General features: G+C 43.2%; 1 protein-coding gene across 1 annotated transcript; it reads left to right on the forward strand.

Annotated features, from left to right (window-relative positions):
* The first annotated feature begins 1,255 nt into the window (after positions 1-1,255).
* Positions 1,256-7,840, forward strand: LOC128699833 (mucin-21). The gene is made up of 5 exons (XM_053792610.2): positions 1,256-1,392; positions 4,035-4,462; positions 5,020-5,136; positions 6,315-6,380; positions 7,400-7,840. Exons 1-5 carry the CDS (start codon positions 1,332-1,334, stop codon positions 7,658-7,660), a joined length of 933 nt encoding a protein of 310 aa, XP_053648585.1. The 5' UTR covers positions 1,256-1,331; the 3' UTR covers positions 7,661-7,840.
* Positions 7,841-17,138: the final 9,298 nt, after the last annotated feature.

Here is a 17,138-nt window from a genome sequence, read left to right on the forward strand (position 1 = left end):
CTGGAAAAGATCCAGGCCGGGAGAGTACAGGCGAATCAAGGAGAAAGAAACAACAGGGGAGGCATGATAACGATGTGAAAGATACTCAGATAATTCAACAAAGTAAACAGATATAGGCTATTTCTAACAAGTATCAAGAGGTTATATGTGGAAGCCTAAACGCAGATAAGCCTCATGATTTTCTCAGTATCATAGTTTGTAAGAAATCGAAATGAGTGAAACAAGGAAGGTGTGGAGGGTAACTATTTTGTACACCATAATAAATAATAATAATCTTTATTTCTATAAGTATACATGTACAAGGTATACATTCCTAGCTGACATCAATGACATACTACTATATAGAAAGCCCCATGTTATGCTGAACATTTCGGGCAAATTAGGTCAATTTTGTCCCCAGGATGCAACCCACACCAGTCGACTAATACTCAGGTACCTATTTCACTGACAGATGAACAGGGACAGCAGGTGTCTTAAGGAAACACGTCCTAATATTTCCACCTGTACCTGGGATCGACCCAGGGACTTCAGTGTGTGAGCTGAGTGCGCTATACAAGAACCCCAACGACAATAAGTCAGTTTCACCTTTTCTGAGAGTTATCCTAACTAATTCACACATTTGTTATCATGCAAGATGACTGGTATCATCCAAAGATTGTTAATGTACTTGCATGAACTTACATATTGATGTAATGATAGTGTGCGTCTTGGTATGATAGGTTCCAAGACGCCAGGAACCAGTGATTGCTGGTCTTTTGAGGTTTAGGGCACTTCTGTGAATACGAAGATGTACTGACAACATGAATTGTGAAAACAGAAATAGCCTTTTCTTTAGTTTTAAAGACGTTTCGCGTTGTGCAGCGCTTTTTCTTAAATCTGATGAAGCTTTTCATGAGAGCGAAACGTTGTGCCAAATAAAGCTTACTCTATGCCTGTATTTTCTTCACGTGTGTACGTATGTGTATTACTGTAAGACATACGCACACACGTACTGAAAGTATATGAGCGTATATAGTCTACACTTATAAGAATTCTCCTTGACCGTATTTACATTACGTCAGAAGCAATCAATACTGAAAGTATTACTGCTTAATAAATTCAAACACTTAATAACAAATACACATCAAGAATATGTTCCATTACATCCCTATACAGTCGTAAACACACATTTGAACAAACCTTTCGAACAACAATTAATTTAATATTGTCCCTTGAGTGCACAGCAGTACTTTGTTCCGTGATGACACCTGGCATTCTCAAGTACATATAAATAGCTGCAACGGGCAAGACAGTTCACTTCTGAGAGTGAGAGTGGAACGTGAGGGTACAACATGAGGCTCTCCATATCTCTGTCGGCTGTGCTTCTTGCTGGGCTGGTAACTGCTGCTCCGAGTAAGTAGAATCTAATATATATTTACTACAAGTGCATATACAAGGGGGATCGACACCATGCCTAACCCTTCTTGGGCAGGGTAGGTGCCTGAGACAGAGCTTGCAGCTCATGAGACTGTCATTCCCATTAGCCCCCTTGGGGCGAGGATGACAGACCAGAGAGGCCTAGCTTGTGGCTAGGCCTGAAGACAGTTGGTCCCAAAGATGAGGAGGTACTTGTGCCTCCTTCCATGGGAGACTTAGGTCTCAGACACTCCCTAAAGTAAGTAAGTTTATTCAGGTATACACAAATACAGTTACATGGAATTATCATACATAGCAGCATATGTGTAGAGAACCTGGGATAACCCAAAAAAGTCAGACAGAGTGACTTAATTCCTTAAAGAGGGAGCCAAGGCCGGGCCACCACTTGGAAAAGGCCCGGGCCGGGAGAATACCGGCGAATCTTTAATAATAAATAATGTACAAGGTATACAGGTCTAGCTTGACATCAATGACATACTATTATATAGAAAGCCGCTTGTTATGCTGATCATTTCCCTCAAATTAGGTCAGTTGTGTCCCAGGATGCGACTCACACCAGTCCACTAACACCCAGGTACTTATTTTATAATGATGGGTAAACATGGACAGCAAGTGTCTTATGGAAACACGCCCCTAATGTTTTCCAGCCGTACCGGAGATTCGATCTCCGTACCTCAGTGTGTGAGCTGAGTGCGCTAGCCATCGAGGTCACTAGAAAGGATGCTCAGCACTAGGATTACATCTCTTTATACATCCTGATCAGAGATTGTTAGAGGTACCATGTCAGGCGGACGTAATATTAGTTTTGTAAATGTTAATACATGTATATACAAACTGTGATATAAATATGATCGGAATGAATAAAAGTCACAATACCATAGCTGAAACAATAATATTATTGTCCTTACTGCTATTGATACTCTGTGTTATGTCTCTACTTCTTTCATCTTTCCCTTCCCTCTTCTCGACCTGTTTTGTGATCTGTTCATTGCCTCGTTCATTTGTGACTTGACAATGGTTCAAAATGGGCCGAAACCTCGTCATAAGTTTCCTCTAAAATATAAACATGACTATCACGTTTTATGAATCAAATATTAAACTTTTATTCCAATGCTTATCAAAATTGACAAAAAACTTACACACTGCTTATTTTATGCTAGGCTCTAAACTTGCTTGGGTTAAAATGACAGATTTACAGCAACTCCAATAATAAAAAAAAAGTAAGATATCTCTCAGACATATTTCAGTGTATAGAGTTCTTTTGTATATTTAAATTTCTTTTGTCTAAGTTGTTTTTCAGGTTTCACTCCGCTTATATACAAGCAATTACCTATACGACTTTGCGGGGGGTTTCCGGGGTGGACCGGTAAGCCAGGGGAAGACCTCGGCCAGATGGTCAAAAGCTCCAGCTGTGGTTCATCATATGACTAAGACCCGCGTCAGGAAACACTTGTCCTGTTTCCTGACAAATCTCACCTAACAACCTGGCTCTTGGTACCATTTCATGATTTTCAGTCGACTGACAGAATAGCCCTGTGAGCTTTGAATCCAAATGTTGAAGACACTAGATGATATTTTAGTCCCTCCCGGATCATTGTGAAGAACTAACTAATGTATGTTGGATGTGTATGTGTGTGATAGTATGAGTATTCGTGTCCTGGTGGAATTTAATGCTGTGGTAATTACTATTTTAAGTGTTAAAGTATTCGTAGGTTAGGTAAGGTTTGTCAGGAAACAGGACAATTGTTTCCTGACGCGGGTCTTAGTCATATGATGACCCGCAACTGGAGCTTTTAGTCATCTGACCGAGGCCTTCCACTGGCTCACCACTCCACCCCTTTAAAAATTAGGGTATAGATGACATGCAGCCTAAATGGCCATCATGTAATAGGCTTAAAAATCTAAAACGGTACTATATCGGCGTCGGGAACAAATTTTGAGACCTCTGAAAACGTTTGAGTATTTATTCTTCATTTTTTCATTGTTTTTATTTTGACTGAGCGAGCTGGTCGAATCATCAGGGGACACGAAATAATGTCGATGTCGTTATGTTGGTTTTATATCCTATTTTAGTTAATAAACGGAGTAAGTGTCTTCTGCAACAGACATCTGCCGTCTTACCAAGGCTAGCTGGTCGGTTAATGGGGGTTTAACGTCTATCTACTAACGTGTTATTAAGGCTGCAAGTAACTTTTGCGCTTCCAGACAAGAACACTTTACTCTCAGAGTATGTACATTGTGATGCCTAGATTTTATACATTGTTAAAAAACAGACCACCACATATATGTATGTAAAATCCTCATCATATCACATGCATTAGTATGTAATAAACGTTAGAGAGAGAGTGGAAGAGTGAGATAGTGGAAGAGAGAGAGAGAGTGGAAGAGAGAGAGAGTGGAAGAGAGAGAGAGAGAGACTTTGTTCCATTCCTAACTGAATATTTCATTTTTCCTTCATATATCAATAATAATAACGGACATATTAAACCCCCTTTCAATAAAAATCTTTATTATTGCCTTCTTTTTTATTCCCCCCATCCCCCATGGTTCCAGACTTACGGGGACACTGACGCTGTCGTTCTTTAATCTCTTATCCAAGTTTCCTCTTCGTCTCACAGCTGAAGATGGAGGAAGTGACACCACCACTACTACTGAAACCACCGTCAGAAACCTGAAGCCCAGCTTGTTATCTCAACGACACCGGCCTGTGACCGCTTCTCCAGACACAGAGGGCAACCAGGACGACACAACCAGCTTCCGTCGCACTGTTTCTGAACGACGAGCCTCACTGGCAGCCATCCAAGGGGACAGAGACGACACAGACAGCCCCCGTCGCACCGTTCCTGAACGACGCCCCTTAACTGACGCACAGAGAGACCAAGACGACGCATCCAGTGGCAGTGATTCAACACGATTGGAATCTTCACCCATCGACGCTGACGCTCCTGAGGCTGACGCCTCAACGACAGACACCCACGATAACGAAGAAACACCCGTCCGTGGTCCTCAAGGTCGCCGCCCAACTCCATTCTTCTCAAGGCGCCATGTAAACACTTTTTTCAATAATTATTTTCATTCTATATATTTATTATGCACCCCAAACCCATCTACTTTTATCATGTATAATATTTTTCTTTATAAATTTCCGTTAGTAAGTTTATTTAGCCACAGGTATACATGAGTATAATTATCATAGTGTAAATTACCCTCTAGTGATTTGATGTCCTTAATATCTAATGAAGGGCTCTTGATCCAAGGAGTTGCAGCTACCAACCCTTAAATCCAACCTGATTATTTCTCATATTCCAGGTTTTATATAATACCTAATGTGTCTAATACTTCCCCTGATTAATAATAATTATAATAATCTAATAATAAATATAATTAATAAATATAATTCTAATAACAATTATAATAATGATGAGTAATAATAATTGTAATGAGAATAATAATGAAAGTAATAATGATAAGAGTAATAATAATAATAATAATAATAATAATAATAATAATAATAATAATAATAATAATAATAATAATAATAATAATAATAATAATAATAACAACAATAATAATAATAATAATAATCTCTTGTTTTGTTCGCAGGGTGCAGGTCGCTCCAACTCTACCTTGACTGATGAAGCAGCAAACGAGCCCAGCGCACAGGCCGACACTTCCAGCAAGGGAGAAGAGACCAAACTCAGCGACTTGCTCAGTAGCGAGGTAAGTCTATTTCGTTTTTCGTTTTACTGCGTTAAATTTCCTAATATAATGACAACTTCGGAAGAATAAGTTTTCATTCTGGATGATGTTTTGGTAGCAGGTGATAGTTTTTATCGTTACAGTGCTTGCAAAAGCTCAACTACCACCCTAGTTAATTGCTGTCATTACAGTGTAACTTATGCTACCGTAACTCATTTGCAGTCCATTAATTGTTCTCCTAACTCCTAGTTTACAAGCTAAGAACCTACTGTAACTCGGCTCATTTACAGGCCCGGTGGCCTGGTGGCTAAAGCTCCCGCTTCACACACGGAGGGCTCGGGTTCGATTCCCGGCGGGTGGAAACATTTCGACACGTTTCCTTACACCTGTTGTCCTGTTCACCTAGCAGCAAATAGGTACCTGGGTGTTAGTCGACTGGTGTGGGTCGCATCCTGGGGGACAAGATTAAGGACCCCAATGGAAATAAGTTAGACAGTCCTTGATGACGCACTGACTTTCTTGGGTTATCCTGGGTGACTAACCCTCCGGGGTTAAAAATCCGAACGAAATCTTATCTTATCTTAAACCATACCACGGGTGGGGATAGAATCCGCGGTCAGAGAGTCTCAAAACTCCAGACCGTCGCGTTAGCCTCTGGACCAGTTAGCCACAATAAGATTCGTCCATCTAGGTATATTTCTACACCATAGGAAGACGGCTTTGAGGGGACTTGAGCTAGAGTTCGTCACGGCCACGCTAGCTGGAGATTCGTCTGTAAAAACTTGCATTTGTGGTCACAGTGGTGGCCTATGCTAACCTTCCTATGGTGTAGAAATATACTTAGTTGGACGAATCATATTGTGGCTAGCTGGTCCAGTGGCTAACGCGACGGTCTGGAGTTTTGAGACTATAATTTTTTAAGTGGCAGGATTCGATGAAATAACTTTCAAAACGAGCTTGGTGCCCGGGGGTATGGGGTAACATCACTTAGCTTCGGCTAAGTGCTCATACTTATCCTGGGTCTAGCTCTGTGGTAAAGTACTATGGACTCTGATACAGAGTTAGCAGGTTCGAGTCCTGCTGTGGACGTAGAGACAATGTATATATATATATATATATATATATATATATATATATATATATATATATATATATATATATATATATATATTAAAATAATAATATAATCCTCCCTTCAGGGCAGCCACTCTAGGCCAGTCCGAGGCACAGAGGCGCAGGACGACAAGGATACTACAGCCCTTAAGGTACAGTGTTATCATTGCTTCCTCTCTTATCATTTATTAGAGCCCCATCTTCTGGATAGGTTAGGTAAGATTCGTCAGGAAACAGGAAAGGTGTTTCCTGACGCGGGTCTTGGTCATACAGTGGCCTGCCACTAAAGGTTTTGGTCATTGACCAAAGTCTTCTGCTGGTTTACTGGACCACCCTATCAAAAAAATAGGTTATAATTATGACCTATATATTGTAGCCACCCCCTCGTGGTGGATCAGGGCGACCCACACCAGTCGACTAACACCCAGGTACCTATTTGCTGTTAGGTGAACAGGACAACAGGTCTGATCAACCAGGCTGTTACTGCTGGCCTCACGCGAACTGAGGTACGCACCAAAGACCGGTTGATCAGGTACTGACTTTAGGTGCCTGTCCAGTGCCTTCTTGAAGACAGTCAAGGGTGTTTTGGTAATCCTCCTTATGTTTGCTGGGAGGCAGTTGAACAGTCTTGGGCCCCGGACACTTATTGTGTTGTCTCTCAGTGTACTCGTGGCGCCCCTGCTTTTCATTGGGGAATGTTGCATCTCCTGCCGAGTCTTTTGCTTTCATAGGGAGTGATTTTCGTGTGTAATTTAGTACTAATCCCTCTAGGCTGATGACTCTATTCAAAAGATGTATTAGGCTACTATCCTTATAAATTGTGACGTATACCTAAATTTGGGCAATATACAAATAACCCGCACGTAGGAGAGAGGAGCTTACGACGACGTTTCGGTCCGACTTGGACCATTTACAAAGTGACACTGACTGTAAAGGGTCCAAGTCAGACCGAAAGGTCGTCATAAGCTTCTCTTTCGTATGTGTGGGTTATTTTTGTATTCCAATCACGGTATTGTACCTGTCTCTTCCTCTAAATTTGAGCAAGCTACTGGTCTGCAAAATTTTCTAGTTATTCTCCCTAATCCTATTTTTTTTGAGTGGGGGGGTGAATTTTGTCAGTAAATTAAGTTACATATATTGCTTTAAAAATTGTTATTCATATTGTCAACAGCCGAAGGAGGACTCAAGCGGTTCAAGAAAGAACGAATCTCTCTCCAGTAAGTTGGCTGCTGGAACTACAATACTCACCACCACCACTACAAAAACTGGTTCCTCTACCTCGGAGACCGGTTCCTCCACAACAGAAACCGGTTCCTCCACAACAGAGACCGGTTCCTCTACAACAGAGACCGGTTCCTCCACAGTAGAGACCGGTTCCACCACAGAAACCGGTCCCTCCACCACAGTCCATCCACGACGCATCCTTCAGTAACTAGTCCCACCCCGAGGCCTAAACCCCAACTGGATTCCCCACTTAGGCTTACTACACTAATTTATTCCTCCACTTAGGATTTTAGACCCAACACCGAAGCCTATTGCAACAACTGTGACCAATACTTCTCCAGTGACCAATACTTCTACCTAAACCCACCACAAAGACCTACTGTCGTAGGTTGATTGAAGTGTCTAGTTTTGCTAGTCACTGGCTTATTATCCACAACAAGTGTTGTGAAGCATCATTACGACAAGAAAATCTACTTTACGTTCTTCATTATGGAATCTTTCTTCTATATTCAGTTTTTTCCTATGAAAAATAGAGTATAGACGTTCTGCTCCTCACGGGGAAAAAATGTGCCCACACGCGCGAGTCTTATACATATTCTGCTCAGTGATTTGTAGAATATATATATATATATATATATATATATATATATATATATATATATATATATATATATATATATATATATATATATATATATATATATATATATATATATATATATATATATATATATACTATATATATATATATATATACAGAGAGAGAGCAAGAAACGTACCTATAAGTTTAAATATAGAGTTGGTTAATTGGGTTTACAGCTTTTAACTACGCTAAGGGTCATTGAGGTTTTATATAACCCGTTTATCACAAGTCAAAAACACATAAATTACTTAAATTGGGACTCAACTCAGTATATTCACACACTAAAAGGCAAACACTTCTCAGTGTACATAAGCTTGGGATAAAAAAATAATTAAGTTATATTCTTAACTTGTAAATCATCAGTGGTAAATTATATTACAGAATCAAATTCTTTTGGAGAAAGTGTGATTTGGTCTTGTAAATTTTGTTGAGTATCCCACTGGCTAGGTTAAGTAATTGTTAGGAGGAAACGTTAAGTGTTTCCTGACGTGGGTCTTAGTCATGTGATGACCCGCCGCTGGAGCTTTTGGTCATCTGACCGAGGCCTTCCACTGGCTTACCACTCCACCACTTTTTACTATTGTTAATGTTATTGTCTAAAGCTTGTCAGTGTAATTTTTTTTAATAATAATAATACAGATTATTATGGAAATACTATAGTTGTTTTATACTCACGGAGACGGCAAATTATTAAATTTTTATACGAGATATATAAACAAATTATTGAAAAGTGTTTCCTGACCCGGGTCTTAGTCACATGATGACCCACAGCTGAAGCTTTTGGTCATCTGACCGAGACATTCCGCTGGCTTACCGGTCCACCTCTTTAAAAATCATAGTCACAGCTATAACGATTTGACTACGTGGCATTGATGTCAGCTACGGTCTGTATACCTTGTACATGTACTTGTATACCTTGTACATGTACTTTAAACAAAGTGTTGGTTTGTGATGTAGTCCAGCTGGGCTTGTGAGTTCTCTGGGGAGACCTAATTTAACCAATTATATGGTCACACCTTGCCTTGGCAAAACGTCTGTAGCCACGCCCACGTCTGAGGTCTTTTGTTCTTGACGCCTCAGACATAGGCGTCAGGTCGCAACACGTGGTTGTGGAGGGTGCTTGGATCACCATAAAAGCCCAAGGAAGAGCATGATCGGGAGATTCGGGCAGAGCTCTGGCCTGGGTGTAGAGCTCTGAGCAGAGACTCGAGCGGAGCTGCTGCCGGGGTGCAGAGCTCCTGAGCAGAGATTCGAGCGGAGCTGCTGCTGGGGTGCAGGGCTCGGGAGAAGGCTGCTGAAGTCTCTGGAGGAGACTGTTGGAGGCACTGGGCAGAGTACTGGCTTGGCGTCGTACTCGTGCTGTGTAGGTCTTGGGACCTGTGGCTTCCTGTAGTGAACTGTCCTCTGAACTATATTGTAAGTTACATTCATTTTGGTCAAGTTGATTGTGTTCCCTGTCTCACTGCTTATGTGTACCATCCCATTTATCTAAACCACAATAGTGTTCTGTTCCCAAATATATTATTGTACAAAGACTTAATAATAAACTGTGTTTGAGTAGAATAGTAATATTCACTGTCCCTGTTACTTGCTATTCATATTTCTTATATTTTATTATGTTTATATATGAGTGAAGAGTGGGTGAGGCATATGTTAGTGAGTATTGTAGAGTTAATGAGAGTGTCGTGGTGGTCACCACTGACCTGTCACAGGACCTACCTACCTCTGCATACCTCACTCCTACCACCTCGCCTGTCCCCTACCTACTGACTCCCTCCGCTTACTCCCATATTCCCCACTTATATCCTATTCAATCATTACCCCCCCTACATGACATGGTGTCTAAGCGGTGGTGGTTCTTCTTATTTTTATAGTAGGAACCAGTCCCATGTGCCTTATTTTTGACTGCTCGGTTATACATATGCTACCATTTGCTACCATTTGATTTTGTGTGTTATTATAATATTATAATCCTAGTGATCTTAATTGACCTTTTCTTGACAGTGGGTCTGAATAATTGCTTGGTTGTATTATTATATTTGGTGGAGTTGGTTGTTGGTTTGAGATAAATGGTGGAGAATATCAGTGTTTGAGTGAGACTTTTGAGGGAAGCAATTACTGGCCGAAATTGAATATTTACAGAGGAATGAGAAGTCACCCAGCCCGCCTTGGAAGACTCACCCACAACTGTCACCCATTGAAGAGTTGCCTATAATTGCTGTCCACCTGATGTGCCCAGTCACCCAGCTGATATGCCCAGTCACCCAGCTGATGTGCCCCAGTAGATGTATTGCTGCCCTGGTCTGTCATCCAGTGTAGTGGGTGTCTGTCTGCGTCACCCAGCCTCTGTGACCATCACCCACGGACCGCCAGTTACTCGCAGTTGCCAGGGATGGGTGACCGCACCTGCTGTTGATGACCTGAAGTGACCTCACCTCACCTCGAGCAACTGACCATAGCCTGCTACTGCTGATGTCCGCTGCTGTGATGCTGCTGAGATGCTGTAGCCGTGCTGCTATGCTGTGGCCGTGCTGTGTGCTGCTGTGATGTTGAGATGCTACGGCCGTGCTGTGATGTTGAGACGCTGCGGCCGTGCTGTGATGCTGGGACCGTGCTGCGATGCTGTAGCCGTGCTGCGATGCTGTGGCCGTGCTGTGTGCTGCTGTGATACGGCCGTGCTATGTGCTGCTGTGATACGGCCGTGCTGTGATGGATATGCTGTGGCCGTGCTGTGATGCTGCGATGCTGCCTAGCTCAAGAGGAGATGGCGGTGATGCTGCAGTGGTGTGTGAGGGATTCTGGCTGGTGTGACAGGACAGGAGAATCTACTATGAAGGAGTTGCCATCCTTGGAGATGTGGAAGGACGTGAGCCGCGGAGATGGACTCCAGCTGCTGGGACCAGCCTGCTTTCAAGAGCGGTATGGAGGTGTATCCTGCCTTGCTGGTCGACCTGTACGACCGGTATGCGGGGATGCCCTGCCAGCCATGAGAGACAATTAAGAGTGTGAGATGTCCCCAGCCTACTTTGACTTGCCAGAAGTGTTAGTGTTACCTGTGTGGAATAAGGTGACCTTGAAAACGGTCCAGTGATTACGGCCGCCTTGTTTTATGAGGCCAGTGAATCCTAGTAGTGGCATAGGATAATGGAGGGTCTTAGCTGCGATGCCTGCCCTGTCTCGATTTTCAGATGTTGTAGTGTGCATGTGAAGTGTGCCGAAAATGCGACCTTGGTGGTCGTGAAGTGGTCCAGTTGCAGTTACTTGAAAGAATGCAACCCGTTGGAGCAGTTTTCCACGCCATAGAAGCCTAGAGAGGTTTGGCCCAATGGTTAACGTGCGAGGGTGACTAGCATTGGCTAGTGCATTTCTAGTAGAAGTAGGGAAGGCACTGGAGCCCGATATTTAGGTTTAAGGAGAAATGACGGGTAAGGAGGCTTTGCACCAGAGAGCAACTATTATGCTGGTCAACTGCCAGGTGTACTGTTTATGCTGCCTTGTGGTAGATGAGAAGGTTGAGGGAAATATATGTAATTAAATATAATTGTATTATGTATAATTTTGTCTTTGTATTGTAATAGATTTAAGGGATTAGGATTAAAATAGTCTAATAACTAGGACAAATTGTCCTAGTTCTCAGATATTTTAAATTGGGGGAGAAAGGGGGATGTGATGTAGTCCAGCTGGGCTTGTGAGTTCTCTGGGGAGACCTAATTTAACCAATTATATGGTCACACCTTGCCTTGGCAAAACGTCTGTAGCCACGCCCACGTCTGAGGTCTTTTGTTCTTGACGCCTCAGACATAGGCGTCAGGTCGCAACACGTGGTTGTGGAGGGTGCTTGGATCACCATAAAAGCCCAAGGAAGAGCATGATCGGGAGATTCGGGCAGAGCTCTGGCCTGGGTGCAGAGCTCTGAGCAGAGACTCGAGCGGAGCTACTGCCGGGGTGCAGAGCTCCTGAGCAGAGATTCGAGCGGAGCTGCTGCTGGGGTGCAGGGCTCGGGAGAAGGCTGCTGAAGTCTCTGGAGGAGACTGTTGGAGGCACTGGGCAGAGTACTGGCTTGGCGTCGTACTCGTGCTGTGTAGGTCTTGGGACCTGTGGCTTCCTGTAGTGAACTGTCCTCTGAACTATATTGTAAGTTACATTCATTTTGGTCAAGTTGATTGTGTTCCCTGTCTCACTGCTTATGTGTACCATCCCATTTATCTAAACCACAATAGTGTTCTGTTCCCAAATATATTATTGTACAAAGACTTAATAATAAACTGTGTTTGAGTAGAATAGTAATATTCACTGTCCCTGTTACTTGCTATTCATATTTCTTATATTTTATTATGTTTATATATGAGTGAAGAGTGGGTGAGGCATATGTTAGTGAGTATTGTAGAGTTAATGAGAGTGTCGTGGTGGTCACCACTGACCTGTCACAGGACCTACCTACCTCTGCATACCTCACTCCTACCACCTCGCCTGTCCCCTACCTACTGACTCCCTCCGCTTACTCCCATATTCCCCACTTATATCCTATTCAATCATTACCCCCCCTACATGACAGGTTCCCAGCTCCAGGACCCATTATGTAATATTTTGACTAGCACCCACACCATGGCAGGGGGGGGGGCGTAATAGTTATGAAACTAAAACATCCAGCAGTTATTCACAGAAATAGTTATAACCATCTTATGAGGTGGAGCGACGCCAGGATGAAGTGAGCGACGCCAGGATGAAGTGAGCGACGCCAGGATGAAGTGAGCGACGCCAGGATGAAGTGAGCGACGCCAGGATGAAGTGAGCGATGCCAGGATGAAGTGAGCGACGCCAGGATGAAGTGAGCGACGCCAGGATGAAGTGAGCGACGCCAGGATGAAGTGAGCGATGCCAGGATGAAATGAGCGATGCCAGGATGAAGTGAGCGACGCCAGGATGAAATGAGCGACGCCAGGATGAAGTGAGCGATGCCAGGATGAAGTGAGCGATGCCAGGATGAAATGAGCGACGCCAGGATGAAGTGAGCGATGCCAGGATGAAGTGAGCGACGCCAGGATGAAGTGAGCGATGCCAGGATGAAGTGAGCGACGCCAGGATGAAATGGGCGACGCCAGGATGAAGTGAGCGATGCCAGGATGAAGTGAGCGACGCCAGGATGAAGTGAGCGACGCCAGGATGAAGTGAGCGATGCCAGGATGAAGTGAGCGATGCCAGGATGAAGTGAGCGATGCCAGGATGAAGTGAGCGATGCCAGGATGAAGTGAGCGATGCCAGGATGAAGTGAGCGACGCCAGGATGAAGTGAGCGATGCCAGGATGAAGTGAGCGATGCCAGGATGAAGTGAGCGACGCCAGGATGAAGTGAGCGACGCCAGGATGAAGTGAGCGATGCCAGGATGAAGTGAGCGACGCCAGGATGAAGTGAGCGATGCCAGGATGAAGTGAGCGATGCCAGGATGAAGTGAGCGACGCCAGGATGAAGTGAGCGACGCCAGGATGAAGTGAGCGATGCCAGGATGAAGTGAGCGATGCCAGGATGAAGTGAGCGATGCCAGGATGAAGTGAGCGATGCCAGGATGAAGTGAGCGATGCCAGGATGAAGTGAGCGATGCCAGGATGAAGTGAGCGATGCCAGGATGAAGTGAGCGATGCCAGGATGAAATGGGCGACGCCAGGATGAAATGGGCGACGCCAGGATGAAGTGAGCGATGCCAGGATGAAGTGAGCGATGCCAGGATGAAGTGAGCGATGCCAGGATGAAGTGAGCGACGCCAGGATGAAATGGGCGACGCCAGGATGAAATGGGCGACGCCAGGATGAAGTCAGCGATGCCAGGATGAAGTCAGCGATGCCAGGATGAAGTGAGCGACGCCAGGATGAAATGGGCGACGCCAGGATGAAATGGGCGACGCCAGGATGAAGTCAGCGATGCCAGGATGAAGTCAGCGATGCCAGGATGAAGTCAGCGATGCCAGGATGAAGTCAGCGATGCCAGGATGAAGTCAGCGATGCCAGGATGAAGTCAGCGATGCCAGGATGAAGTGAGCGACGCCAGGATGAAATGGGCGACGCCAGGATGAAGTCAGGGATGCCAGGATGAAGTGAGCGACGCCAGGATGAAATGGGCGACGCCAGGATGAAATGGGCGACGCCAGGATGAAGTCAGCGATGCCAGGATGAAGTGAGCGACGCCAGGATGAAATGGGCGACGCCAGGATGAAATGGGCGACGCCAGGATGAAGTCAGCGATGCCAGGATGAAGTCAGCGATGCCAGGATGAAGTCAGCGACGCCAGGATGAAGTGAGCGACGCCAGGATGAAATGGGCGACGCCAGGATGAAATGGGCGACGCCAGGATGAAGTGAGCGATGCCAGGATGAAGTGAGCGATGCCAGGATGAAGTGAGCGATGCCAGGATGAAGTGAGCGATGCCAGGATGAAGTGAGCGATGCCAGGATGAAATGGGCGACGCCAGGATGAAGTGAGCGATGCCAGGATGAAGTGAGCGATGCCAGGATGAAGTGAGCGACGCCAGGATGAAGTGAGCGACGCCGGGATGAAGTGAGCGACGCCGGGATGAAGTGAGCGACGCCGGGATGAAGTGAGCGACGCCAGGATGAAGTGAGCGACGCCAGGATGAAGTGAGCGACGCCAGGATGAAGTGAGCGACGCCAGGATGAAGTGAGCGACGCCAGGACAAAGCTGAATAAGTTGAATAACTGGAGTTTACCTGGAGAGAGTTCCGGGGGCAACGCCCCCGCGGCCCGGTCCGTGACCAGGCCTCCTTGTGCAACATTATTAAGGAAACGTTTCACCACACAGTGACTTCATTAATCCAATACAGAGAAGAACGGTGAAGGATGAGGAGAAAGAGGTGATCAGTCCCTCAGGTGCAGTCACCTCACCCTCACCTAATCATTTCTCGAAGCATTTATTTCAAAACATTCAGTCTCTGATGGATCAATCTCAGTTTTAAGTTTAAGTCCAAACGTACATCTACGTACGTAGTGCCCCGACCTTGATTTTCCCCATTTGAAAGTACGTATATAAAATGAACCGCATTCGGGAGCCTGCAGCATCTCAACGTACATGTACGTTTGGACAGTTTAAGGGTTGATATCCTTATTATTACCGCCTGTGGGTGGTAGTCAAAAGATTACAGAGGTACATGATTGGTCCAGGGACTGGACTCCAAAGTTTTGATAGCTGAACAAATTACAAAGGTAATGAACTAGATCTGGTCACAATCATGAACAAGTTACAAAGGTAATGAACTAGATCTGGTCACAATCATGGACAAGTTACAAAGGTAATGAACTAGAGCTGGTCACAATCATTAACAAGTTACAAAGGTAATGAACTAGATCTGGTCACAATCATGAACAAGTTACAAAGGTAATGAACTAGATCTGGTCACAATCATGGACAAGTTACAAAGGTAATGAACTAGAGCTGGTCACAATCATTAACAAGTTACAAAGGTAATGAACTAGATCTGGTCACAATCATTAATAAGTTACAAAGGTAATGAACTAGAGCTGGTCACAATCATGGACAAGTTACATAGGTAATGAACTAGAGCTGGTCACAATCCTGGACAAGTTACAAAGGTAATGAACTAGAGCTGGTCACAATCATGGACAAGTTACAAAGGTAATGAACTAGATCTGGTCACAATCATTAACAAGTTACAAAAGTAATGAACTAGATCTGGTCACAATCATTAACAAGTTACAAAGGTAATGAACTAGAGCTGGTCACAATCATGAACAAGTTACAAAGGTAATGAACTAGAGCTGGCCACAATCATGGACAAGTTACAAAGGTAATGAACTAGAGCTGGTCACAATCATGGACAAGTTACAAAGGTAATGAACTAGAGCTGGCCACAATCATGGACAAGTTACAAAGGTAATGAACTAGAGCTGGCCACAATCATGGACAAGTTACAAAGGTAATGAACTAGAGCTGGTCACAATCATGGACAAGTTACAAAGGTAATGAACTAGAGCTGGTCACAATCATGGACAAGTAACAAAGGTAATGAACTAGAGCTGGTCACAATCAGGAACTAGTTACAAAGGTAATGAGCTCCAGGTAGAGCTAGTCACACTCATGACAAGTTTAAGTGACCAGAATTCTCAAAAAAAAAAGATCCAAACACAGCACACGGGTCTCATTTACATGTTGATATTATATACTATTTTCTAAATACAAGTAATTTATGAATAATCAATAAAAGATTAATGAAAACTTTTCGATCTTAGGAAATAACTCAGAGATAAAAACACGGAAAATAAATTGGTCTGTATATTTCGACCCCAACTGGAGTCCTCTTCAGCAGATACAAAATGTGAGATGGTAATGTCGTGTCATTTAAGTAAAACTTGATATTTTGGCATAAATAGCAACGCTCTTCTTGCCGAATAAGGCAAAAATCGCAAAAAAAATCATTCTGAACAAAACGAAAACAATATATTTAGTTAGATTAGGCTAAACTAAATTGCGCTTGTTATAATAAGGTTAGGTAAGTTTTCTAATGTTCCTTTGGTACAAAATTATTCATTTTTACATTAACATAAATGAAAAAAAAATATTTTTAAACTTATAAGAGAAAATTTTAGAAAGCACTTATTTTTAAATGAGTTCATGATAACAGACCAATTTTTACCTATTCGGCACGACAGTAACATGTTTATATATAGAAAAGGTCCGACACTCAAGTGAAAATGGTACACTATATATATATATATATATATATATATATATATATATATATATATATATATATATATATATATATATATATATATATATATATATATATATATATATGCAAAACAACCACTCTGAAAAGAATAGAGAAATTCCAAGCGCTTTCGTGACTACTCACATTATGTGAGTAGTCACGAAAGTGCTTGGAATTTCTCTATTCTTTTCAGAGTGGTTGTTTTGCATATTTTGAAATCACCTGTTTACTGTGATCTTATTGCATATATATATATATATATATATATATATATATATATATATATATATATATATATATATATATA

Source organism: Cherax quadricarinatus, chromosome 81, assembly GCF_038502225.1.
Source record: "Cherax quadricarinatus isolate ZL_2023a chromosome 81, ASM3850222v1, whole genome shotgun sequence".
In the NCBI taxonomy this organism is placed as follows: Eukaryota; Metazoa; Arthropoda; class Malacostraca; order Decapoda; family Parastacidae; genus Cherax; species Cherax quadricarinatus.

Bases quoted from the DNA above. Each gene is read 5' to 3' on its own strand.
- LOC128699833 (XM_053792610.2), top strand. From the start codon at position 1,332: ATGAGGCTCTCCATATCTCTGTCGGCTGTGCTTCTTGCTGGGCTGGTA. The intron at 1,393-4,034 runs GTAAGTAGAATC...TTCGTCTCACAG, and splicing joins GCTGGTAACTGCTGCTCCGA to CTGAAGATGGAGGAAGTGAC. The intron at 4,463-5,019 runs GTAAACACTTTT...TTTTGTTCGCAG, and splicing joins CATTCTTCTCAAGGCGCCAT to GGTGCAGGTCGCTCCAACTC.